General features: G+C 71.9%; 8 protein-coding genes across 8 annotated transcripts; 4 read left to right on the top strand and 4 right to left on the bottom strand.

Annotated features, from left to right (window-relative positions):
- Positions 1-353: 353 nt before the first annotated feature.
- P5CR2 (hypothetical protein) lies at positions 354-1160 on the top strand (the record flags this gene model as incomplete). The annotated part of the gene is made up of 1 exon (XM_009039109.1): positions 354-1160. One exon carries the CDS (start codon positions 354-356, stop codon positions 1158-1160), a length of 807 nt encoding a protein of 268 aa, XP_009037357.1.
- Positions 1161-1516: 356 nt separating this feature from the next.
- AURANDRAFT_2565 (hypothetical protein) lies at positions 1517-2831 on the bottom strand (the record flags this gene model as incomplete). The annotated part of the gene is made up of 3 exons (XM_009038924.1): positions 1517-1853; positions 1996-2156; positions 2283-2831. Coding segments are annotated over 3 exons (1047 nt in total), but the record flags the coding sequence as incomplete, so codon positions are not given.
- An 8808-nt stretch (positions 2832-11639) lies between these two features.
- Positions 11640-11927, top strand: AURANDRAFT_17386 (hypothetical protein; the record flags this gene model as incomplete). Its single annotated transcript, XM_009039110.1, has 1 exon — positions 11640-11927. A coding segment is annotated over one exon (288 nt), but the record flags the coding sequence as incomplete, so codon positions are not given.
- Positions 11928-12858: 931 nt separating this feature from the next.
- AURANDRAFT_26961 (hypothetical protein) lies at positions 12859-13395 on the bottom strand (the record flags this gene model as incomplete). The annotated part of the gene is made up of 2 exons (XM_009039065.1): positions 12859-13059; positions 13132-13395. Coding segments are annotated over 2 exons (465 nt in total), but the record flags the coding sequence as incomplete, so codon positions are not given.
- Positions 13396-14245: 850 nt separating this feature from the next.
- Positions 14246-15413, top strand: AURANDRAFT_2958 (hypothetical protein; the record flags this gene model as incomplete). The annotated part of the gene is made up of 2 exons (XM_009038926.1): positions 14246-14670; positions 14870-15413. Coding segments are annotated over 2 exons (969 nt in total), but the record flags the coding sequence as incomplete, so codon positions are not given.
- Positions 15414-19332: 3919 nt separating this feature from the next.
- On the top strand, positions 19333-19845 carry AURANDRAFT_12986 (hypothetical protein; the record flags this gene model as incomplete). The annotated part of the gene is made up of 1 exon (XM_009039111.1): positions 19333-19845. A coding segment is annotated over one exon (513 nt), but the record flags the coding sequence as incomplete, so codon positions are not given.
- Positions 19846-20191: 346 nt separating this feature from the next.
- Positions 20192-20936, bottom strand: AURANDRAFT_59056 (hypothetical protein; the record flags this gene model as incomplete). The annotated part of the gene is made up of 2 exons (XM_009039064.1): positions 20192-20809; positions 20880-20936. The coding sequence occupies 2 exons, from the start codon at positions 20934-20936 to the stop codon at positions 20192-20194; spliced, it is 675 nt and encodes a 224-aa protein (XP_009037312.1).
- Positions 20937-21861: 925 nt separating this feature from the next.
- On the bottom strand, positions 21862-22560 carry AURANDRAFT_12141 (hypothetical protein; the record flags this gene model as incomplete). Its single annotated transcript, XM_009039063.1, has 1 exon — positions 21862-22560. A coding segment is annotated over one exon (699 nt), but the record flags the coding sequence as incomplete, so codon positions are not given.
- Between the last annotated feature and the right edge of the window lie 984 nt (positions 22561-23544).

Below are 23544 nucleotides of genomic sequence, written 5' to 3'. Positions count from 1 at the left end.
TCCTCCTCGTCGGCCGCCTCTGGCGCGGCCAGCGCTCCGCGGCGGTGCACCGCTCGCCGCCGCCGCCCTGCGCGTGCTGCGACTGGCCGTCGCGGCGCGTCGTCCTCGTGCTCGACCCGGGGCCCGGAAAACGACGGCGACGTGCTCGCGTGCGCGGCGGCCGCGCCGCCGCCGCGCCCGGGTCTCGCGGCCATCCAGCACGAGCTCGCCGCGAGCATCATGCGCATGATCGTGGGGTAGGGGTTTGTGGTAAAAGTCAGTTCGTTGACTTAAACTTGCAGCATTGTTGCAGGCCCCTGATCGATTCAGTGCAGCTCGCCATCTCCAACGGCAACGACAGGAGCAAACACCCAATGTCGGCGCTCGACGGCAAGAAGATCGGCTTCGTGGGCGCCGGCGCCATGGCGACGGCCATCATGCAGGGCCTGCTGAAGCGCGGCGTCGACGCGAGCCGCCTCATGGCGTCGGACCCCTACGCCGGGTGCCGCGAGCGCGCCGCGGCGTCGGGCATCGCGACGACGGAGTCGAACGCCGCCGTCGCGGCGGCCTGCGACGTCATCGTCGTCGCCGTCAAGCCCGGCGTCGTCGGCGACGCGCTGCGCGCGCTCGCGCCGTCGGCGAACGGCAAGTTGGTGGTCAGCATCGCGGCCGGCGTGACCATCGGTGCCATCGAGGCGGCGCTCGAGCCCTGGGACGTGCGCGTCGTGCGCACCATGCCGAACACGCCCTGCCTCGTCGGCGAGGCCGCCGTGGGCGTCGCGCGCGGCGCGCGGGCGACGGACGCGGACGCGGCGGCCGCGCGCGGCCTCTTCGCGGGCACCGTCGTCGACGTGCCCGAGAAGCTGCTCAACGCCGTCACGGCCGTCTCCGGCAGCGGGCCGGCCTACGTCTTCCTCTTCGTCGAGGCGCTCGCGGACGCGGGCGTCCGCGCGGGGCTGCCGCGCGACGTCGCTCTGAAACTCGCGGCGCAGACGGTCAAGGGCGCCGCGGCGATGCAGCTCGAGACGGGCAAGCACCCGGGCGTGCTCAAGGACCAGGTCTGCTCGCCGGGGGGCACGACCATCGCCGGCGTCGAGGCCCTCGAGAAGAACGGCTTCCGCTTCGCGGCCATGTCCGCCGTCGCCGCGGCGAACGCGCGCGCGGACGACATGAGCAAGTAAAGCGGGTGCTCGCACGCACCAAAAATGTGTGTCGGGCGGCCATGGGAAGGGGGCGACGGCCGCTGGCTGCGTGGACCCGACGCTCGAGCTGGAATTACGGCCGCGGCGGCTAGTTGTGTCGAAAACCCCGACTCGGAGGGCGGCCCGGCCGTCGGGAAGGTCGCTGAAATTACGGCGCGCGGTGCAATCTACGCGTCCTCGGACTTGCCGAGCATGGTGAGGTTCGACCGCGCGCGCGCGACCTTGAGGGGCCCCTTGCACCCGTCGGACGTCGCGAGGTTGAGCGCGATGGTGCCCGCGGTGACGTAGAGCGCCTTGCCCGGGCAGAGCTCGTACTGGTGCTTCCGCTGGGGCTCGACGCCGTCGGGCCCCGGCGCGGACACGGTGTGGCCGATGCCCTCGATGCAGATGAGGATCGACGGCACCTCGCACGGCGCGATCTCGTACGACGCGCCGGGCTCGACCGTCGTGATGAGCACCTCGAACTCGGGCACGGGCGGCGTGTAGCAGAGCGTCCGCGTGCCCTCGCCGACGTGCACGAGGCGGCCGAACTCGATGTCGGGCCCGCCCATGGTGTAGCTTAGCATGTCGACGAGGTTCTCGACGTCCTTGTGCTTCGGCGTCAACCCGGCGCGGACGACGTTGTCGCTGCAGGCCATGCACTCGAGGATCTCGCCCGCGACGTAGGCGTGCCTGCGAGCGGACGGCGCGTCGGGCGCGGCGCGGGGCGCGGAAGGGCGGCGCGCTCCCGAGACGAGGCGCGTACGGCGGCGCGCTCCCGAGACGAGGCGCGTACGGCGGCGCGCTCCCTCGCTCTCTCGCCGAACCCCGAGACCCGACGCGGGATCCTCGCGGCTCGTTCGCGGCCATGAAGAAGGACTCGCCCGGCGCGATGAGGAGGTAGTTGAGGAAGAGGGGCGCCATGGCGCCGACGTCGCCCGGGAACTGCTCCTCGAGGCGCAGGATCGCGCGCGACGCCTTGCGCTCCCACGCGGACTCCGTGACGGCCGCGGCGTCGGGCCCGCCCGGCACGCCCGGCGTCGCGTCGGAGAGCGCCGGGTTGATGTGGTTCGCGCCCGACGTGCGGAAGGCGCAGGACTGCTGCTGGCGCAGGCGACCGACGAGCTTCTCGAGCTGGGCCCGGGACGTCGCCGCGTCGCACGCCATGAACGACTCGAAGAGGCCGTGGAGCGCGCGCTTCTGGCCGCCCACGTCCAGGCTCGACGCCATGAAGACGCCGAGCTGCGCCTCCGTAGAGATGCAGGCGGCGAACTCCGGGTGCTTGCGCAGGTGCACCGCGATCTCGCTGAGGCGGCGGAAGCCGCACATGGCCTCGAAAGGCGTGAGCGCGATGGCCATCTCGGGCTTGTGGTTGTCGTCCTTGTAGACGTCGGGCCGCGTCTCGTGGAGCCGCTTCGCCAGGGCCTTGTCCGGGTGGGCCTGGATGCTCAGGCACTTGCCCGCGCTCAGGACTTTCAGCAGCCACGGGAGCTGGCCGTTCTTGACCACCTTGCCGAGCTCCGTGCCGTCGTCGAGGAGCGACGGGCCGCTGGGGTGCGTGCCGAGCCAGAGCTCGGCGTAGGGCGCCGACTGGTCGATGGCGCGCACGCTGCCGCTCTCGACGCCGTAGCGCGCGACGCGGCTGTCGGCGCCGCGGATGCCCCACGCGTACCTGGCGGTTTCGGGCGCGTCGCGCGCGCGCGGTGGCGCGTCGATTTGACGCCGTTGTCTTACTGCTTCACGGCGGGCTGGAGCCGGTAGACGCGGCCCTGCTTCCGCCGCCCGTCGCTCGGGTCGTTGGTGTCGTAGGACATGCGCCGCGCGGAGCCGTTCACCGGCGTGTCGGCCTCGGTCGTCGCGATGGACGCGTCGTCGGGGATGATCTCCTGCTCGCCGGATACCATGAACATGGAGGTCATGGTCGACGTGTCTGCGCGTCGAGCGAGACGCGATGCCGGCGCACTGCGCGGGCTGAATTAATTCACGACGCGACGACTGCGCCGCCGCGCGTCGACAGCATCGAGTCGGAGATGAAGCAGCCATCGGCTTCTCGAAGCTCTGCGACTCCGGCATCTCGGCACTCGGCTCGGGCCTCGTGCGCCTGCAGTCAACACGATGCTCGAGGCCGCCGAGGCGGTCGTCGACGACGTCAGCGAGGCCGCCGAGGCCGTCGACGACGTCATGACGCCCGCGTCCGAGCCCGACGACGACCGCAGCCCCGGGGCGACGACGCCGACGAGCGGGAGCGAGGCGCACGACCCGAAAGACGACGGCGCCGCGGCCCCCGGCGACGGCGGCGCCGCGGCGCCCGGCGTCGAGGAGCCCCCCGAGGAGGACGACGACGCCGACGCCGACGCGGCACCCGAGAACGACGACGCCGCCGACGCCGACGCGGCGCCCGAGCCCTCGGATGCTCCCGAAACCGCCGACGCCGACGACCCGAACAACGCCGTGCTCTCTGGTTCCATCACCGAGGCGGGCGACATGGTCGGCCGCTGGGGCTTCGGCCGCGGCGCGGCGACGACGTCGCCCTTCCGCTACGCGCCCGCGGCCGGCGGCGGCCGCCTCGCGGACGGACGTTCGCCGGAAGCTTCGACCTCGCGACGCCCGCGGGCCCGCGGACCGTCGAGGAGTCCGCGGCCTTTGGCTTCGCGCCCGACGGCCCGCGCATCGCCATCTCGGCGACGGGCGCCAACGCCTTCGGCGCCTTCTCCATGGCCGGCTCCTGCGCGGCCGACGGCTCCGACCTGCTCCTCGTGCGAAAGTACGACCCGCCGAAGAAGAAGACGCCGAGACGGAAGAAGAAGATGACGGTGAAGCGCAACCGCAAGCCCGCGGCCGCCGCGCCGGCGAAGCGCGTGCGCACGCGGAGCCCGCGGCCGCCCGCGGCGCCCTCGACCGCGGGCAAGTTCGGCGGCAAGGAGCCGCGCCGCGACCCCGCGTCCGGGACTCCCGCGAGCCCGTCGCAAAGCCGCGCGGCCCCCGCCACGCGCGGCGGCCACCGCGGCGCCGCGGGCGAGTCGACGGACGCCGGTTTGCCGTTGGCCCAGGTCTTCGACGCGGCGAAGCGCGTGAGGGACGAGGGCGGCGCCGTGTCGCGCGCGCCGTCGGTGACGCGCGCGGAAGCGCGCGCGCTCGTCGCCGGATTGGTGGCTCCGGCGCCTTTGGACCCGGACTGGGTGTCCGAGAACTTCAGGCCGGAAGAGCCCAAGAAGAAGAAGGGCGCCGCCGTCCGGGAGACGCGCGCCTTCGGCGGCTTCAACGGCGCGGAGGCCGCGACGAGCCTGGTGTCGGAGCTCGAATACGAGCGGTGCCTGCGCCTCTTCCAGGAGGCCTTCGACCGCGGCAACCTGAGCCGGCTCTGGCCCGTGGCCCACGCGGCGCTGGACGACGCGCTCCAGCGCGTGCGGCCGGCGCACGAGGAGCCCCAGATCGTGCGGCTCTGCGTCGACGCGCGCCCCGGCGAGAAGTTGGACGACGGGTTGCGCGCGACGCGCGCGCCCCCGCGGAAGCCGCCGCCGCGGCGCGCGGCGAAGAAGGGCGACGAGGCGGAGGAGACGAAGCCGCCCCCGCGGCGGGCGGCGCCGGCGAAGCGGCCGCGGGGCGCGAGCTCGTGCCGGCCGCCGCCGAGCCAGGCCCTGGCGCTCGATTCCTTGGAGCGCGTCCGGGGCCTCCGGGGCGAGATCGAGCCGACGAACCCGGGCGCCTACCACGTCAACACCATCGCCGGCGGCTTCGGCATCAAGTCCTTCGACGGGCTGGACGCGCTCGTCGCCGGCGGCGGCGCCGTCGCGGAAACGGCGCGGTGCGTGGCTCTCGACACGCGCGTCGCGAACGGCGGGAAGCTCCAGAAGTACTGCGACGCGTTGGCCTCCGTGGCGGGCATGCACGAGATCTGCCCGGCCCACGACGGCTGGCGCTTCGGGCCCATGGGCGACACGCTCGCGGGCGACGAGGACCGGCGCCACTACCTCATCGTCGGTTGGGAGGGCGGTTTGACGCCGACGCACTGCGACTTCGGCGTCCAGGCCGTGCTCTACCACACGCTCTCCGGGCTGAACCGCGTGCTCGGCGTGCCCCGGGAGGTGGCCGTCGTGCTGCACGCGATGCGCGAGTCGCTCGTGAACAACGGCCTCGGCTGGAGCCGCGACTGCGACGCGCGCCTGGTCGCCTTCGAGGCGTCGGCGCTCCACGAGTGCCTCGCGCGGGGGGCGTTGCAGTACGACGAGTTCCGCGCGGGCGAGTCCATGCTCATCATGCCGCGGGGGGGGCACGCGGTGCTCACGGGCGCGCCGAACAAGGTCGTCCTCGCCGGCGAGTGGCACCTCCTGCCCGACGGGTCGCGCGCGCTCGCGCTGCCGGACGCCATGCTCCAGCGCAAGGTGAAGACGCGGGGCGCCGCCGCGGAGCCGCCGCCGGCGAAGCCCCTCGGCCGGCCCTTCGCGGAGAGGGCCGCCGAGGAGCCGGCGCCGTCGGACGACGGCTTGGCGGGCGAGTCCGCGACGAAGTCGGAGACGTCCGAGGACCTCGCGGAGCCGGCCCTCGCGGAGATCGCCCCGGACTGCGACGCGGCGATCCGGTTGGCGCGGAGCGGCGCGCGGCGCGTCGAGTTCGAGGGCGCGGACGCGGGCGCCGTCGTCGTCGCGGCCGCGGGGCTCCGCGAGGTCTCGGGCGACTGCGACCTCGTCGCGCACGCGCGGCCGGACTGGACCCAGCACCGGTGGACGACGCTGCCCGAGTGGGACCGCATCGCCCTCGAGGCGGACGTCGCCGTCGCGCGCGCGGCCGAGGCGCGCGCGGTGGTGGTGTCGCCGCTCTGCGTCCGCGAGCTGCCGGGCCCGCCGGGCTCCGGGTCCTACGTGGGCCTCGACGAGGAGCTCGTGGCGCGCCTCGTGGCCACCGCCCGGCCGACGCGCGTCTTCCTCGGCGCCGTCGCGCTCGACGCGCTTCTGGCCGAGGACCGCTGCTTCCCGGAGATCGCGTGCGACGACCGCAGCGACGCGGTCTTCCGACGGCTCGCGCAGCTCGGCGTCGCGGGGGCCTACGCGCGGCGCGCGGCCGCGCCGCTCTACGCGCGCGACGGCTTCAGGAGCGCCGACGTCGCGGAGCTCCAGGCCCTCGCCGCGGCGGCGAAGCGGCGCCACGTCGCGCTCGCCGCGGCGCCGCGGCGGGCAAACAAGGGCCCGGCCCTCGCGACGCCGGACAAGGCGCGCCTGTCCCTCGTGTCGTCGCTGGACGCCCTCGTGTCGCCGGCGGCGTCCTAGGATCCCTCGTCTAAGGAGACGCTTGTGTGATTGAGGTAACATTCCCTTCAGTTGTTTGAGTCGCGTGCTTAAGGCGCTTGAAAAGGTAAGGTTCCCTTCAATGTTTATCTATGTTTTGGTAGAAGGATTCTTTCCTCAGCGGTTTCGGCGCTGCTGTGAAGTGCATCCGCTCTCCTGACAAAGCTTTGTGCTTCTCACTGTTTAGGACGCCGGGGAGCATGGGCGGCCCGCAGCCCCCCGCCGAGGGCAACGCGTCGAGCGCGACGAGCCCGCGCACGTCCTCGATCGCGAGATCAACGAAGCCCGGCCACGTTTCGAAGCTGCGCAGTACGTTCGGCGCCCGCCAGAGCTCCTTCGGCGCGGGCCGCGCGTCAGCGCGCCCCTCGAGCGCCAAGCTCACGGCCGCCGAGCGGCGCGCGAAGAAGGCCGCGCAAGAGGAGGCGATCCGCCAGCACAACGCCATGATGAAGGAGAAGCTCGCGTCCACAAAGAGCAAGAGCAGCCACGCTTTGACGTCCGAGCAGCTCGCCGCGCGCGAGGAGGCGGCGCTCCGCAAGAAGCAGGAGGCCGAGGACAAGCGCCGGAGACTCGAGGCGTCGAATCTGCGCCACAGCACGAAGCTGTCGTCGGCCACGGCGAAATCGGAGTTTTCGCTGACGCCCGAGCAGCTCGCGGCGCGCGAGGCCGTCGCGACGCGCAAGCGGAGCGAGTCGGAGGAGAAGCGCCGGCAACTCGAAGCGGCCAACGCGAAGCATTCGGAGAACCTGAGGTCGATGACGGCGAAATCGGAGATGGCGCTCACGGCGGAGCAGGAGGCCGCGCGCGAGGCCGTCGCAACCCGAAAAAAGGCCGAGGCGGAGGAAAAAAAGCGGCGCTTAGACGCCGCGAACGCGAAGCATTCGGAGAACCTGAGCTCGGCGACGGCCAAGTCGGAGTTTTCGCTGACGCCCGAGCAGCTCGCGGCGCGCGAGGCCGTCGCGACGCGGAAGCGGAGCGAGTCGGAGGAGAAACGCAAGGCCATGGACGCGGAGAATACGCAGTACAGAGCGCGCGTTTCGATGGTCGCGGCCAAATCGGAGATGGCGCTCGCGCCGGAGCAGCTCGCGGCGCGCGAAGCCGCGAAGCAGCGCAAGCAGGACGAGGCCGACTCCCGCAAACGCGAGCTCGAGAACGCCAACGTGCAGCATTCGAAGCGCGTGAGCATGGTCCGCACGATGCCGCCGAAGCAGAGCGCGTCGCCCCGCGAGCCGGAGGCCGCGTGAACCGACGACCCTCCTCGAGCGCCGCGCCCCAAGTTACCGCGCCGCGCCGAGCTCGGAGACCCTCCCCATCCCGACCCCCACCCCGCGCGCGTAGACGTAATTGCGTACTGTTGTCTTTCTTGAAGTTCAAGTTGGCCCTTCGCGGTTTTGTTTGAAGCGCGCTCTTCGAATTTCATGGCCATGCGCGCGCTGCTCTGCGCCTCCCTGGCGACCCTGGCCCGCGGCCACGGCGCCATGACGTTCCCGAAGCCGCGCCAGGCGCTCGACGGCGCTTTGGCGCCCTGGAGCGACTGGGCCTACCCCTGCGACGAGCGCCACGAGAACGGGTCCTGCATCATCACCTTCTGCGAGGACGGCACGGAGTGCCAGGGCTCCTGCCCCGTGAGCGCCCACGTCGCGGGCCACCCCGACGCGTTGAACGCGTCCAACGGCCAGGCGTGCTACTGGTTCTCCAACGGGTGCACCATCGGCTGCGACGCGTGCGACGGCACGACGAACCACGTCGGCCACGGCGGCCAGCAGTTCCTCTACATGGGGCTCAACGCCTCGCAGATCAAGAAAGCGAATCTGACCATCGGGAACCCCTTCGAGCCGGCGCCGGGCACCATGGTCCTCGACAGCGTGGAGCGACAGGAGTGTTTTTTCGCGTGAATTTTGCCTGAAGATGTGAAGAAATCCGACCCCGTCGCACTTGGTAGGTCCTCGAGGGGAGCTACAAATTCAACATCACGTCGAACTGCGCCGCGCCGGCGACGAAGGCGACGGTCTGCGACCCGCGGCTCCGCACGTGCAACACGCAGGCGGAGTGCGGCGGCCCCGACGACTTCTACTACCACTCGCCCTGGCGCGCGCCGGGCTCGGCGCCGGTCATCGACGCGTGCGGCTCCGCGGGCGGCCGCTTCCCCGGCCAGGGCATCGGGCCCGCGGGCGCGCAGTTCCAGAACTCGTCGCTCTTCGCGCAGGGCGACGCGGGCTCGACGATCCCCAAGGGGCCCAGCGCCGCGACGTGGAAGGCCGGGGAGACGCAGGAGGTCGGCTGGACGGTCATGGCGAACCACGGCGGCGGCTACGCGTACCGCCTCGCGCGCGCGGACGAGCCCCTGACGGAGGCGAACTTCCGCAAGCTGGCCCTCGACTTCGTCGGCGACTCGGCGCTCCGCTGGGGCGGCGACAAGGCCACGCAGCTGGCCTTCGACGCCAAGGCCCGGGGCTGGGAGACGCGCGTCGGCACGGTGCCCGCGGGCTCGACGTGGCGCAAGAACCCGATCCCCAGCGGCCTCTGGCAGCGCGAGGGGCCGGCCTTCGCGCCGGTCTGCGACGAGTCGGAGGACTGCATCCGCGGCTTCTCCCACGGCCTCGGCGCGCCGCAGGGCACGTGCAAGTGCAGCGGCTACAGCAACAACGGGCCGCTCCTCCCGAACCTCGAGGTCGTCGACGAGGTCATGATCCCGGCGGACCTCGCGCCGGGCGACTACGTGCTCCAGTGGCGCTGGGACTGCGAGGAGAGCGACCAGATCTGGGCGTCCTGCGCGGACGTCACGGTCGTCGCGTGAGTCCGCGCCCTTCCTTCGCGGTACGCCCGCTCCGGCCGCGCGCCCCATTCCCATTGCGAGCTAGCATTTCGCGACGGGAGTTTGTACCTCTTGTATGTCATGTTGAAGGAAACTTGAAGATGAAGACCATGATTATGGACCTCTGCTTGTCCTCTGCAGCTGAGAGCCCCCTTCCCTGCGCCAGCCCTCTTGACGCACGTTCACTGGTGCTGCGCTCTTGAGTGATGCTGCGTCGCGCGCTCAGCACGGTGTCGCTGGAGATCACGGCGCTCAGCAATCGCGGCGCCGGCATCGCTCTGCACGACGGCCTCGTTGTCTTTGTGGACGGCGCGGCGCCCGGCGACCAGATCACGGCGAAGATCGTCGCGCAGAAGAAGAAGAAGCGCGCCGCGGAAGCGACGCTCCTCGCCGTCGAGCGGCCGTCGCCGGACCGCCGCGAGCCCGCGTGCGAGTACTTTGGGCGCTGCGGCGGCTGCCAGTACCAGCACCTGTCGCTCGACGCGCAGCGCCGCTGGAAGCGCCAGCACGTCGTCGACGCCTGGCGGCGCGTCGCCTTCCCCGGGCGGCCCCGCGCGGAGACGGCGACGCTCGTCGGCGGCGACGCCGCCGCGATCCGCGTCGCGGAGGTCGTCGGCACGGACGCGGAGACGGGCTACCGCGACAAGCTGACGCCGCGGAGCGCCAACGGCGCGACGGGCTTCGCCGCGACGCGGGGCGGCGCGCTCGTGGACGTGCACACGTGCCTGCTGGCGCGCGCGGAGATCGCCGACGCCTACGCGGCGACGCGCGCGTCCGGCGAGCGGTGCCCGCCGCTGCTCCGGCTCTCGGAGGACGGCCGCGTGGCCACGGCGCCGGAGACGCTCGTGGAGCGAAGGATCGCGGGGTTGACTTTCTCTTTCAAAGCCTCGGATTTCTTCCAGATCAACGCGGGCGTAGCGGATCTGCTGGTGCGCCACGTCGTCGACCGCTGCGCGGGCTTTCGAGTCGCCGTCGACGCTTATTGCGGCGTCGGGCTCTTCGCCGTCGCCATCGCCAAGGCGCACGACTGCGCCGTACACGGCTTCGACGTCGGTGGGATCGAGAGCGCGCGGCGGAACGCGGCGGCGAACGGCGTCTCGTGCGACTTCCGCGTCGCCGACGCGTCCAAGTTCCGCTTCCCAAAGGGCGCGGGAGTCGATGCTGTCGTCGTCGTCGACCCGCCGCGCGCGGGCCTCGACGCGCGCTTCCTCGGGCGGCTCCTGGCCTTCGCGCCGAAGCGGATCGTCTACGTGTCCTGCGAGCCGGCGACGCAGGCGCGCGACGCGGCGCGGCTCCTCGCGGGGCCCTACGCGTGCCGCGACGTCCAGCCCTTCGACATGTTCCCGAGCACGCGGCACGTGGAGACGGTCGCCGTGTTCGACCGCGTCGAGGCGCCTGGGTAAGAGCTTTTTCTTTAGAAGCTTTTTTATCGTGCGGAGTGCTCGGTCGCTTCATCATTCGAAGCTTCGAAGGAGCACCAACTGGTGAGGTGGCGGCCGAAGGAAGCACCGTCGCCACCGCCGTCGCACCGCGTCGTCAACCGCGACACACGCATTCCGACGCCTCGCGCAGACGCGACACGCATTGCTCTTGCACCGACGCCTCGCAGAGCGCAGCCGCCACCGCCGTCAACCGCGACACACGCATTGCTCGTGCACCGACGCCTCGCAGCGCGCAGCTCTAAGATGATGACCTTCCTGCCCCTCGAGGACTTCCTGCAGTCCGCGCTCAGCTTGGACGACAAGCGCCTGCAGAACCAGCGCACGGAAGCGCGCTTCGTCCTCGAGTGGCTCGAGGGCCGCGGCTTCGAGCTCGAGGCCTACGGCGCGGCGCGCACGTGGCGGGGCTACCGCGACGCGCTCGCGGCGTACTACAACGCGTGCCTCGAGGCCTACGAGGCGCGCGGCAAGACCAACGGGCCGACGATGCCGCGCGCGGCCGTGCCGACGCGCTGGGAGCGGCCGCCGTGGCTCGGCGACGGCCGCTTCCGCGCGTCGCACCGCGCGCAGCTCCTCGAGAAGAACCGCGCCTACTACGAGCGCCACGGCTGGCGCGAGGCGACGGAGGCGCCGGAGCTCGGCACGCGCGAGTACATGTACCCCCGTGCCCATGGACGACGGCAGATGGGGCTTGTATCCGCAATCGAAATACGAGAAGCGCACCGTCGTCGCCGTCTGCCACGGCGAGATCCTCGCGCCGGCGCCGCCGCGGCGCACGCGCGGGGCCGAGGACGCGGAGCCGGCGGCGGCGCCGCGGCGCAAGCGCAAGGCCGAGGACGCGGAGCCGGCGGAGCCGCCGGCGCGGCCGCGGCGCCCGCGGAAGGCCAAGGCGGACGACGCCGCCGCCGCGCCGGCGGCGCGCGAGCCGGAGGCCGACTCGCGCGCGACGCTCGTCGACGAGTACCTGCGCCTCACGAAAAAAGCGCTGCCGGCGCTCGCCAAGGCCCACAAGTGGCCCATCCGCTTCGACCACTGCTTCATGCGCGTCATGCTCGACAACAGCTTCGGCTGCGTCTGGTACGAGAAGCTCGACCGGAAGAAGGGCAGCGCCATCTCCCAGATCGACGCGGACGCGCTCAAGCGCGCCGTCGGCTTCGGCAGGCGCATGGAGGCCGAGGGCCTCGGCGCGGTCCAGGTCCTCGACAACGTGTCCCTCCGGCTCCGCGGCAAGGAACCGAAGCGCGTCATGGGCTAAGGCTCACCCCCTAGAGAAAGCCGGCGGGCCGCTAGGAGTTACCCCGGAAGAGCTTCCCCGCGGAGACGGCCTTCTTCGCGGCGCGGTGGAGCCGCAGGCGGTAGGCCGCGGCGGCGGAGCCGTCGGCCTTGTCCGCGCGGAGCTTCGGGTTCGCTTCCGCCTTCTGGATGGAGTAGTTGAGCCAGGGCCGCAGGAGCCGCTCGCACTCCGCGTCGCGCGCCAGCGCGCACGCGTGGAGGCCGACGTCGTTGACCGCACCGACGGCGCCGCGGAGCGGCTCGTGGCGCAGCAGGATCTCCAGGGCGCGCGCGTCGCCCGCGTGGGCGCAGTAGTGGAGCAGCGAGTCGCCGCCGTTGGACCCGCGGTGGAGCAGCGCCGCCGCGGGGTGGCCGTTCGCGGCGACGTCGAAATTTTGGCGTTCGCTCGCCGTCGCCAGGGGCAGCATGTCGACCATGTCCGCCCAATCCACGTCCTCGGGCGCGGGCGGGGGCGCGTACTTGCAGGACCGCGCGGCGTAGAAGCTCGCGTTCCGCTTCATCGGGCTCGGCTCGTTGCGCCACGTGAGCAGGCGGTTCCGCTCGGAGAACTCCGTCGTGTCCGCGTGCTTCAGGTCGCCGACCCACGTGAGGAAGTCCTGCAGGTCGAGCGTGTTGCCCTCGTTGAGGTCGCTGTTCGGGCCCAGGGACGCGAGGAGGCGCACGAGCGGCGTCGGGCTCCGCGCGTCCCGGGCGAAGTTCCGGAGGTAGTCTAAAACGTCGCGGCCGGACACGGCGTTCGCGCCGCGGTCGTCGATGGCGGCGAAGAGGGCGACGGCCTCGGACCGCTCGTCCCAGGAGAGGTCGTGGGCCTTGGTCAGGTTCGTCGCGATCTTGTCGACCAAGATCTTGAACTGCCACGCGGACCCGCGCTTCGCGGACAGCATCATCAGGAACTCGCAGAGGTTCAGCTTCCCGCCGCCGTCGTCGTCGAACTGGTCCATGAGCTTCTCGACCTCCGCCGCGGTCGCCTTGAGGCCCATGACGTGCATGCCCGCCAGGATCTCGCGCGAGTCGACCTCGCCGTCGCCGTCGCGGTCGAGGCGCGCGAAGCACTCGCTGTAGTGGCGGATCTTGCGCAGCGACAGCGCCCGCTTCTGCTTCGGGTCGAAGGCGTGGGCCGCCTCGCGGACGCCCGAGGCGACGGCGCCCCACGCGCCGTGGACGCCGTGGCCGCGCAGGCAGAGCATCATCAGAAACTCCGAGAAGGAGACCGTGCCGCTGTCGTCCTCGTCGACGGCCATGACGAGCACCTTGGCGTCGTCGAAGGACACGCCGAGCCCCGCGGCGGCCTCGTGGACGTCGATCTCGCCGTCGCCGTTGCGGTCGAATTTCAGGAACGCGTCGCGCGCGTGCGAGATCTCCGTCGCGCTCAGGTGCGTCTTGCTCTGGCGGCCCTGGGGCACCATCGGCGCGGACGCGGGCTCGGGTTCGACGGCGACGGCGGGCTGAAAGGGCTTAAAGGGCTTGGCGGGCTTGGCCGGCTTGGCGGGCTTGGCGGCTTTCGCGGCTTTCGCGACACGCGCGCTTCGCGGGCTTCGAGGCCTGGGGCGGTTTCGCCGCCGCGCGAGACTCCTGCACGAGGCCCACGCCGGCCAGCCACTCGTCGAGAGGCTGCTCGCGCCGCGGCGGCTTCGCGCGCCGCCGCGGCTCGACGGGAGGCGCCGCGCGCCGCCGCGGCTTCCCGAGCGGCCGCCTCGCGGGCCTGCTCTGCGGCGCCGCGCGCTCCGGCGCCATCGGCCGCGCGAGCCACGCGTCGAGCGGCTCCTCGTCGCCGTCCGACGCGTCGTCGGCCGTCTGGGACCACCATTCCAGCATGTGTAGGCTAGAGCTTGCATTCCATCGGCTTTTTACTGCTTCAACATCGTTATGTGAGCCCACGTTGAGTCCTGTCATCGGGCAGCCATGGCCACCACCGAGTGGACCAAGCCGTGCAGCGCCGGCGCGGAGCAGCCGCCGGCGTGGAGCTGCCAGCGCGTGCCGGCGAGCGGCGCAGCCGACGCGGGCAGCCCCGCGGACGACGCGGGCAGCCCGGCGGACGACGAGCCGGCCCGCGAGGCCATCATCTCCTCGAAGAACGGCGCGCGCGTGCGCGCGGGCGCCGAGCTCTCGTCCGCGGCCTGCGGCGAGCTCGCGTCGGGCACGCGCGTGACGCTCGGCGGCCGCGTGACGCTCCACGACGGCACGGTCCGCGCGGAGATCCTGAGCCCGGTCCGCGGCTTCGTCACCGAGCGGTGCCTCCGCGCGGGCCCGCGGCCGGCGGCGACGGGCCGGCTCTGGGCGATCAGCGACCTGCACACGGACCACGCGGAGAACTGGGACTGGCTCGCGAAGACGCTGGGCGGTGGCCGGTTCCGCCGCGACGGCCTCATCGTCGCGGGCGACGTGTCGTCGCGGCTCTCCGTCCTCCGGAAGACGCTCGAGCTCTGCGCGGCGAGCTTCGCGTCCGTGGCGTTCGTGGTCGGCAACCACGACCTCTGGAAGGAGCGCGGCGAGGCCTTCGCGTCCGCGGCGGAGAAGCGCGAGGCCATCGACCGGCTCTGCGCGTCGCTGCACGTGCACACGCGCCCGGCGTACTTTTCGGGCTGCGTCGTCGCGCCGATCCTGAGCTGGCACCACCAGTCCTGGGACACGGAGCCCGACGTGACGGGCTGGGAGAACCTGCCCAAAGCCGAGCAGTGCATGTCGGACTACTACCGCTGCGCCTTCCCGGGCCTGGACCAGGGCAGGACAAGAGAGCGAAATTCCCAACTTCAAAGCCTCCTATCTCGGCCGTTTTCCACTCGTTTTGGCTGATCTTTGGACGAGCGATCATCTCTCGGAACGGCCTCGAAGCGTGGATGCTTTTCCGGAACGCGCGCGCGCAGAACACTCACGTTGAAGCGACGTTGAATCACCCTTTTCCTGCCCAGGCCTGGACATGACGGACGAATCCGTCGCGCGATTCTTCGACGAGGCGAACGGGCCCCTGAGCGACGACGTCGCGGCGCTGCGCGCGGCGCACCCGGGGGCGCCGCTCGTGACCTGCAGCCACTTCGTGCCCCGCATCGAGCTCGTGCCGGAGAAGCGGTTCCTCTACGTCCCCGCGCTCAACAAGGCCGTCGGGTCGCGGTTCCTCGGCGACCGCGTCGCGGAATTAAAACCCGACGTCCACGTCTTCGGCCACACGCACTTCGGCTGGGACGCGACGCACGACGGCGTCCGCTACCTGCAGCCGTGCCTCGCGTACCCGTCGGAGCGGCGCGTGCGCCTGACGACGGTCGCCGCGGGCGACTTCCCCCACGCAAAGGGGCCGTTATTGGTCTTCGACGGGTCGCGCTTCCCGGCGCGCTACGTCTGCGGCTGGAGCTCGTTCTACGAGCACAACGAGCGGCGGCCCGACGTGACGCACGTCGTCCCGGACTACGTCGCCCGGGCCTACAAGCGCGTCGCCGGCGTCGGCGAGGTCGGCTGGGGCGACCACGTCGAGATGCCCGCCTGGCGCTACGGGCCGTCGACGGCCTTCGACAGCCGGAGGGTCCAGACGCACGCGTAGGTAACGGTTCTGGGGGGACGCGCGGCGCGCCCGGGGGCTCGACGCGCCTCGGGCACGCTCAGGAGAACCAGCCCGTCGGCGCTTCCGCGGGGACGCACGTCGTCGTGAAGCTGATGCCGTTCCGGGACGTCGTCGTGTTCTTCATCGTTTTGCCGTCGTCGGAGATTTCGAAGGTGGCGAGGCCGATGAACCCCGTGTCGACCCAGACGCTCTTGACCTCGATGGCGCCGCCCTCCTTCACGGAGGTGACGCACTTTATTTTGCGGCCCGCTTCGTCCGTGTCTTCGACCTCGGTCGTCGCGTCGAGAGGCTTCGGCGTGCCCACCTTGTCCGACATCATGTTATGTCTGATTTTGATGAACTGACCTAGGGACGCGCGTCGTGTCGCGGGGAGGCGCCCGACGGGGAGCGGCGCACCGTCGACGACTTTCAGGGTAAACTCGCCCTTGGTCTTCACCGACGACACGAAGTTGATGATCTTGGCGCCCGCCGCGTTGATGCCCATGTCCTTGATGCAGCCCTCGAAATCGCCGTCGCGCGTGGTCTCGACCCACCGCTGCTCCTTCCATTTCGCATGGAAGGCGTCATCCACTGCCCATTATTGGGGGCGCGTCGACGATGGCAGCCATTATTGGGGGGGGCGTGTCATCACTGCACGATGCACATCACTCTGCAGGTGCATCAAATTCGCAGCAATGGACGCCTCAATGGAGCACATTCAGGACTGCTAGGTGCCCGCCCATCGCCTCGATGCGCGCCGTCATATCCCTGCGCGTCGCCGTCGTCGCCGCCGGGGCGCTCGCGCGCGCCGCAGCGCTGAGCGAGCGGCTCACGCACGCCCTCACCCTCGCGCAGCGGCCCTGGTCGTGCGGCGCGGCGCCGCGCGGCCTCGTCGCCGACGTCTGCTGCGACCACGGCTACCTCGCCGCGGAGCTCGCGAGCCTCGGCCGCCGCGTCGTCGCCGTCGACATCGCCGAGACGCCCCTGCGGAACGCCGTGCGCCACTTCGCGGACCGCGGCGTCGCGGCCGAGGCCTTCCTTTTGGGCGACGGCGTCGCGGCCGTCGCGAGGGACGCGGCGCTGCCCTGGTGCGAGACGGCGATCGTCGCGGGCGTCGGCGCGCGCACGGCCGCGCGCTTAATCGACGCCGCGTGCGACGCCGGCGCGCCGCCGCGGCGCTTCGTCGTCCAGCCGACGCAGCAGCACATCGCGCACGCGCGGGACCTGCGGTCGACGCTCTGGGCGCGGGGCTACGACGTCGCCGAGGAGCTGTGGCTCGACGACAACGGCGCGCGGCTCCGGCGCACGGGCCGCCGCGTCCTCGTGACGCTCCGCGCCGAGCGGCGCGGCGACGGCGACGACCGGAGACCGCCGGGCGAGGCGGCGCTGCTCGTCGGCGCGCCGACGGCGAGCGCGGCGCGGCGGTCCTACGTCGAGCACCACCGGGACTGGCTCGCGGACATCGTCCGCGGCCTGCCCGAGGGCGCGGACGCGAAATCGCGCTCCGAGCGGTGGCTCGCGCTGCTCGACGCGGAGGCGCGCGCGTAACGTCGGTTTTTGTGGTCTTTAGCGGGCGCGCCCGCCGGCCGGGCCCAACCAGCTCGTCGCCTCAAGAGCCTCCGGAGCCACCACTTCCTCCGGAGCCCCCGGAGCAGTCGCTTCCTCCATCCGATCCGAGCTCGGCGAGATGCAGCAGTCGTTAACGTTGGCATCACTTTTGGCCGCAACTCCGTTGCCGAAGCGGGATCGAAGCGGGAATACAGCGGGCTGCTGCGTTGCTACGCGCGGGGGCAGCCCGATGGCCGCCGACGCGGGCGCCGACACGGAAGCGGTGCCCGCGCGCAAGATCGCGCCCGATGATGATGACACGGGCGCAGACGTCGAGGTGCGGAGCGCCGCCGGATCGTTCTGGTCCGAGCTCGGCTGGATGGGGCTCGCCGCGCCCGTGCTCTTCGGCCTCGTCGGCGCGGCCATGGCCTGGCTGGGCGTCAACGCGATCCAGCTCTAGGCCTACAGCAGCGCCCACCGGTCGACGTGGGAGGCCAGGCGCGTCGAGTCGTGGGGGAAAGCGGGCTTCGACGTGTCCGGCGTCGCGGCGGGCTACGCGGCCGTCGAATGGACGCCGCGGCCGGCCTACGACTTCGAGCACAGCGACAACTACAAGTACGCGCGGTTGCTGCGCCTGTACCACCACGACACCTGGGAGGTCTTGGTCGCCGCGGCCGTCTACCTCGTCCTCTGCGGCTGGTGCGCGAAGGTCGTCATGGACGCGACGCTGCGCTGGCGGTCCTTCTACTTCCCCGGCGCGGCGGCGCGGGACGCGCCGTCGCCGTGGCGTCGCGCGCGCGACCGCCTCGTCGAGGCCGCGGGGAGCGACGCCGTCGAGATCGGCTTCCTCGTGTGCGCCATCGTCGCGGCGTTCGTCGTCGGCGGCGGCTCGGGCCCGTCCGCGGGCGTCGGCGTCGGGTCGGCGCTCGTCGTGCTCGTTTTGTACGCGCTCGGGACGCGGTCCCAGGTGCTGCAGACGTTGGTTTTTGAGGCCCTCGAGGTCGGCGCGCAGTCGTACCAGGTCCTCCGCTGGAGCTCGCTGGACCCGATCCTCGTCGCGCTCCACGGCCGCGACTCGCGGGCCTACCACGAGCTCGCCGCGGCCATGGCCGTCGTCGGCGACGGCGGCCTCGCCGTCGGCGGTTTGGCGTGGCTCCTCGCGGTCAACTGCGCGCTCACGGCGACGCTCGTCGCCGTCGTGGACGTCGACCTCGCGCACGCGCTCGTCGACGGCCTCCTCGAGCTCGGCTACACGTTCTGGGCGCTCGGCGCGGCCCTCGCGGCGTCGCGGCGCACGGCGCGCATCGTCGACGACGCCGCGCTGCCCGCGGTGCTCGTGTCCAGCTCACTCGCGGACGTCGCGCTGTCCGCGCTGCCCGTCGTGCCCTTCGTACTCCACGCGCCGGGGGCCCTCCGCGACGCGACGCTCGCCGCGCGCTCCGCGGCCCGGGTCGCGCCCTACGCCGTCGACGACGGCGGCGCCAAGGGGAGCCCGCCGGCGAAGGGGCGCCCGCCGGCCGCGAGCCGCGGCCGCGCGGCCGCGGCCGCGGCCGTCGTCCTCGGCAGCGCCGCCGCCGCCGCCTACACGACGGCGATGTTGGCGACGGCGACGCGGCGGGACGACGGTTACCGCGCCGTGAAGCGCGACTGCGAGGAGATCACCTTCGACTGGGAGTGGCGCGGCCGGGGCCTCGTCGAGTCCGCGGAGACCGTCGCGGCGCTCGCCGCGTCGGAGGCCGGGCTCGCCTACTGGCCGCCCTGGGGCAACACGGCGACCCTGCTCTTCGAGCTCGCCGGCGGCGCGGCGCTCGACTCGTTCGTCGACTCGGAGTGCGGCGTCGTCAACCTGGCGTCTCAGACCCTCCGGCGGCGCGCGGGCGATGGCCGGACGGCGGAGAGCGCCGTCGTCACGACGCTCTGGGGCCACCACTACTGCACCGCGCCCATCGTCTCGCCCAAGTTCGCGCCGAAGGAGGCTTTACTTTCCGACGGCGTCTCCGACCTCTTCAAGAACGACCGGGGCCACTTCGTCCTCGACGGCGGCTACAAGTACGAGCTCGACGATGGCGAAGACGCGTCGGGCGACTTCCCGGACGAGCTGTCCACGCGATTCTTCAACGTCAAGCGCCGCCCCGCGCCGCGGGACGCTCGCGTCGACTCGCCGACGCGGCCGCGTAGGTACCTCGAGGTCCGGGCCCAGTCCATCACGGCGCTGCCGAGCTCCCTGGGCCGGAGCGTGGCGCCGACGCTGGAGAGCCTCGTCGTGACCCGCGCCGCGCTCGAGGCGCTGCCCGAGTCGTGCGGCGGCCTCGACGCGCTCGAGTACCTGGATCTCTCGTACAACCTCCTGGCGTCGCTGCCCGACTCCATCGGCGCGCTGTCCGAACTCAAGGTGTTGGAGGCCCGGGGGAACCGTCTCCAGACGCTCCCCGAGAGCATCGCCGGCCTCGCGAGCCTCGAGCGCCTCGAGCTCGCCTCGAACGATCTGAGCGCGCTCCCGGAGTCCATCGGCGACCTCGCGGCGCTCGCGACGCTCGTGCTCGACATGAACGAGCTCACGAGCTTCCCGGACTCGCTCGGCGATCTCGCCTCGCTCGAGACCCCGAGCGCGATCGAGAACGGGCTCGTCGAGCTCCCGGGCTCCTTCGGCGGGCTGGCGAGCCTCGAGACGCTCGATCTGAAGTACAACGCCCTCGAACGCCTGCCGCCGTCCTTCGCCGAGCTCGCGTCCCTGAGATATCTGGATCTCAGCGCCAACGACCTCGCCGCGCTGCCGGCGGATCGCCTCGCGAGCCTCGAGATCGCGGTGCTCGCGGAGAACCGGCGCCTCGACGGCCTGCCGCCGTCGATGGCGCACCTCGAGCACCTGTCCGACGTCTTCCTCGTCGGGACGGAGCTCTGCTGCAACGCGACGCTCCGCGGCGGCCTCGACCTCGCCGCCGCCGAGTGCGACTGGGTCGAGCTCGTCACCCACGCGCGCATGCTCGGCGACGACGACAGCGTCGAGGGGAATCGCATCGACATGCTCGCCGGCTTCGACGACGACGCGACGGTCGACTTCTTCATCGACAGCATCTTCTGTGCCTCATGTGTCCTGAGTTACGGATGGCGAGGTCGGGCGCCTAGGGCGCGTCGAGCGCGGCGACGACGTCGGCGAAGTCCGTGACGAACCAGTCGGCGCTGTCGCGGACGACGTCGCGGACGGCGACGCCGCCGAAGCCGAGGAACGCGTCCGCGGGCGGCTTGGCCTGCGCGTCCGTCGCGCCGTCGCCGACCATGACGACGGTCTTCGCGCCGGCGGCCTTGAGCATGCCGACGACCTTGGGCTTGCCGCCGTCGCGGGACGTGGGCTCGGCCTCGTCGAAGCCCACGTAGTTGCCGGCCTCGTCCCAGAGGATGTGGTTCGCGAAGACGCGGTCCGACGGCACGCCGAACGAAGACAACGCCGTCGGCTCGATCATGCAGCGGAAGCCGCCGGAGACGACGTAGACGAGGGTGCCGCGCGCCGCGAGCGCCGCGCAGAGCGCCTCGGCGCCGGGCGTCACCTGCGGCGGGTGCGCCGCGAGGCAGGCCTCGACGTCCGCGCGCGACGGCTCGATGAGCTCGAGGCGCGCTGCGAGCGCGTCCTCGAACTTCACGCCGCCGCCCATGGCCTTGGCCGTCCAGGCCGCGACGGCCTCGCCGGCGCCGCAGTGCGCCGCGAGCACGTCGATGCCCTCCTCGCTGATGAGCGTCGAGTCCTGCAGGGGCGGGGATGTGCAAAAGGGAGTGCAGTCACGGGCGCGGGCGGCGCGCGAAGTCGAAGCAGACGGCGTCGGCGCCGCGCAGCGCGACCTTCGTCGCTTCGATGCTCTGAGCGGTGGCCATGCTGCGCACGGCCGTCGGTTTGCGCAGAATCGTTGCAGCGAAAAGCTTGCGGCAGGACATGGTCGCCATCGCGCTGATGTCAACGCTCGAGGTCGTCTTGTGTTGCCGTCGATTGGTTGCCGTTCACTCATGACTTGGTGTCGCCTTGACGATGGTCGTTCGGGCTGCCTAATCCTGAGATGCGCGTCGCACCGCTTCTCCTCGTGCTCCGCTTCGCGGCGTCGGACGACGACGACGGGGCGCGCTTCGCCTTCGGGTCCAAGGCGCCGGCCGCCGGCGACTACGCCAAGGTCGCCTGCGGCAGCGGCTACTTTCGCGCCGCGCGCCTGAAGCCGGCCCAGGTCACGGCGGCCTACGAGATCTGCGCCGAGCTCGACGAGCTCTGGCACGCGAGCCACGTCGCCGCGGACGCCATCTGCGGCGGCACCTGCGGCGCGACCGTCGCGTCCACGGAGCCGCACTACGCCGCTTTCAAAGTATCGGAGCTCCGCTACGACGTCGACATCTACGGCGCCGAGGCGCGGCTCGCGGCGGCGGCGAGGGAATCCGACGGCCTGCGCGCGCGGCTCGCCGTCCTCGGCGCCACCGCGCGCGCGGCGCTCGCCTACGAGGATTCCGGCGACGGCCAGATGCTCGCGGCCGCGCTCGACGGCCTCGGCGCGGACGGCCTCCGCGACTTCATGAAGGACTCCAAGGGCCCCAGGCTCACGCGCCTCTTCGAGCGCGCGCAGAGCCTGAAGGTCCCCGTCCAGGACCTCCTCAAGCGCGAGGGCTACGCGCCGCCGAAGAAGAAGCGGCGAAGGAAGAAGGAGAAGAAGCGGGAGTTTCGCAAGAAGAAGCAGGAGCTCCGCTAGGTTCCAGGTTACCGATGGGGGCAGCGGTCGTAGAGCAGCTTGTGGACGTGGCGGACCATGGCGGGCTTCTTGAGGTAGTGGAAGGACACGGAGTCCGGCGCGCAGCACATGGTCCCCGGGAGGACGCCCCACTCCTTGTTGTAGTCGTAGTACCAGTCGTGCTGGCCCTTGGCCGGCGGCCGGATCGTGAGCATGTGGCCCGGCGCGAAGGGGTGGAACCGCTCGCGGCCGCTCGCGTCGCGCGTGTCGTCCGGCTCGATTCCGAGAATCTTCTTCAGACACTTCGCGATTTGAACATCCTCCTGGGGCGTGTGCGCCGCGGGCGCGCACCTAGCATCCTCGGCGTGGGCCGCGTAGGCTTCCAGCGCGGACCGCGACAGCGCGTAGCCCGCGCCGCCGCTGTTGAAGAGCACGTTGCCGTAGTCGCGGAAGCGGCGGCCGAGGAACTGGGGCGTCTCCGGCCCCGGCCGCGTGGCGAGGTAGTCCCGCAGGTTCTGGGGGATCACGTAGAGGTCCTCGCCGCCGATGAAGAACCAGTCGTACTGGTCCAGATAATGCGCCGCGACGTACTTCCACATGGACCGGATCTTCTGCCACATGTTGTTGTACTCCTCGCGGCCGTCGTGGGGGATGGAGATGGCGTTGAGCGCCGGGTCCGACGCCGTGCTAAAGGCCACGAAGCCGTCGCAGCCCGGCGCCCACGTCTCCGCGATCGCTCGTACGTTCGACGCGTGGTTCTCGGCCATCGTATAGACCAAACACAGGAGCTTGGGCCCGGACCGCGTCTCGAAGGGCGACGCCTCGATGGGGCCCTCGCGCAGCATGCGCTTGTTCGAGTCGTCGCCGCGGCCGCCCATGGGACTGTAGTCCTCGCACAGCGCGTCGTCCAACTCCGTCGGCCGCGCGAGCCACTTCTTCCGGAGCGCCGTCGGGTCGGGCACCCAGCCGTCGGGCGCGAGCGCCACGTAGGTCGGCGGCTCGAGGCGGCAGAACGCGAGGCACGACTGCTTGGGGCCGAAGCAGTCGCGCCACGTGCAGCCGTCGGCCGCCGGCTTCGGCGGTGGCTTTTGCGGCGGCGGCTTCGGCGCGGCCCGAACGGCCGGCGGCTTCGGCGCGGCCGGCGCGGCCCGAAGGGCCTGCGCCGCGAAGGCCGCGTCGCGCGTCGCGTCCGCGGCGAAGAGGTCGCCCGGCGCCGCCGCGCCGCGCGGCGCCGCCGCGAGCGCCGGCGGCGCGCGCGGCGCGGAGGCGTCGACGCGGCGCGGCGCCGCCGGGGCGGCGAATTGTTGCCGCAGCGCGCCGGCGGCGTCGACGTGGTCCTTCGCCTCCTGCCAGGCGCGCGCCGCCGCCGCCGTGTCGACGACGGTGTCGTGGTGGCTATGGAGGAAGGTCCACGCGAGAAACAGCCACGCGCCGACCAGCATCAGGACGCACTGCACGAGGCCGCGCGCCTGCGCCATGACGACGGGGTGTACGCGTGCACTGCTGCTGCCGCGTGCCTCAAGGTGTGCGCGCCGCGATCAGCAGGTCAGCTGCAATGCGATCAGCAGGTCAGGGACCATCGCACCCCTGCAGCTCGGTCGCCGGGGGTCGTCGCCGAGTAACGCCTCGGCGACCGCGCCTTCCCACGCCGACCCGCGCGGCGTGCGTTCGAGATGTTAGGGCAAACGGAGCTTGGCGGAGAGTGTGCAGGGGGGATCGGGGTGGGTCCGCCGCGGCCGCGGCGGGCGTCGGCCGCGGCCGCGGCGGCCGGGGCG

Source organism: Aureococcus anophagefferens (genome assembly GCF_000186865.1).
Source record: "Aureococcus anophagefferens unplaced genomic scaffold AURANscaffold_10, whole genome shotgun sequence".
NCBI lineage: Eukaryota > Pelagophyceae > Pelagomonadales > Pelagomonadaceae > Aureococcus > Aureococcus anophagefferens.
The sequence above is the reverse complement of the archived record's forward strand: the minus strand, read 5'-3'. Positions and strand labels throughout refer to the sequence as shown.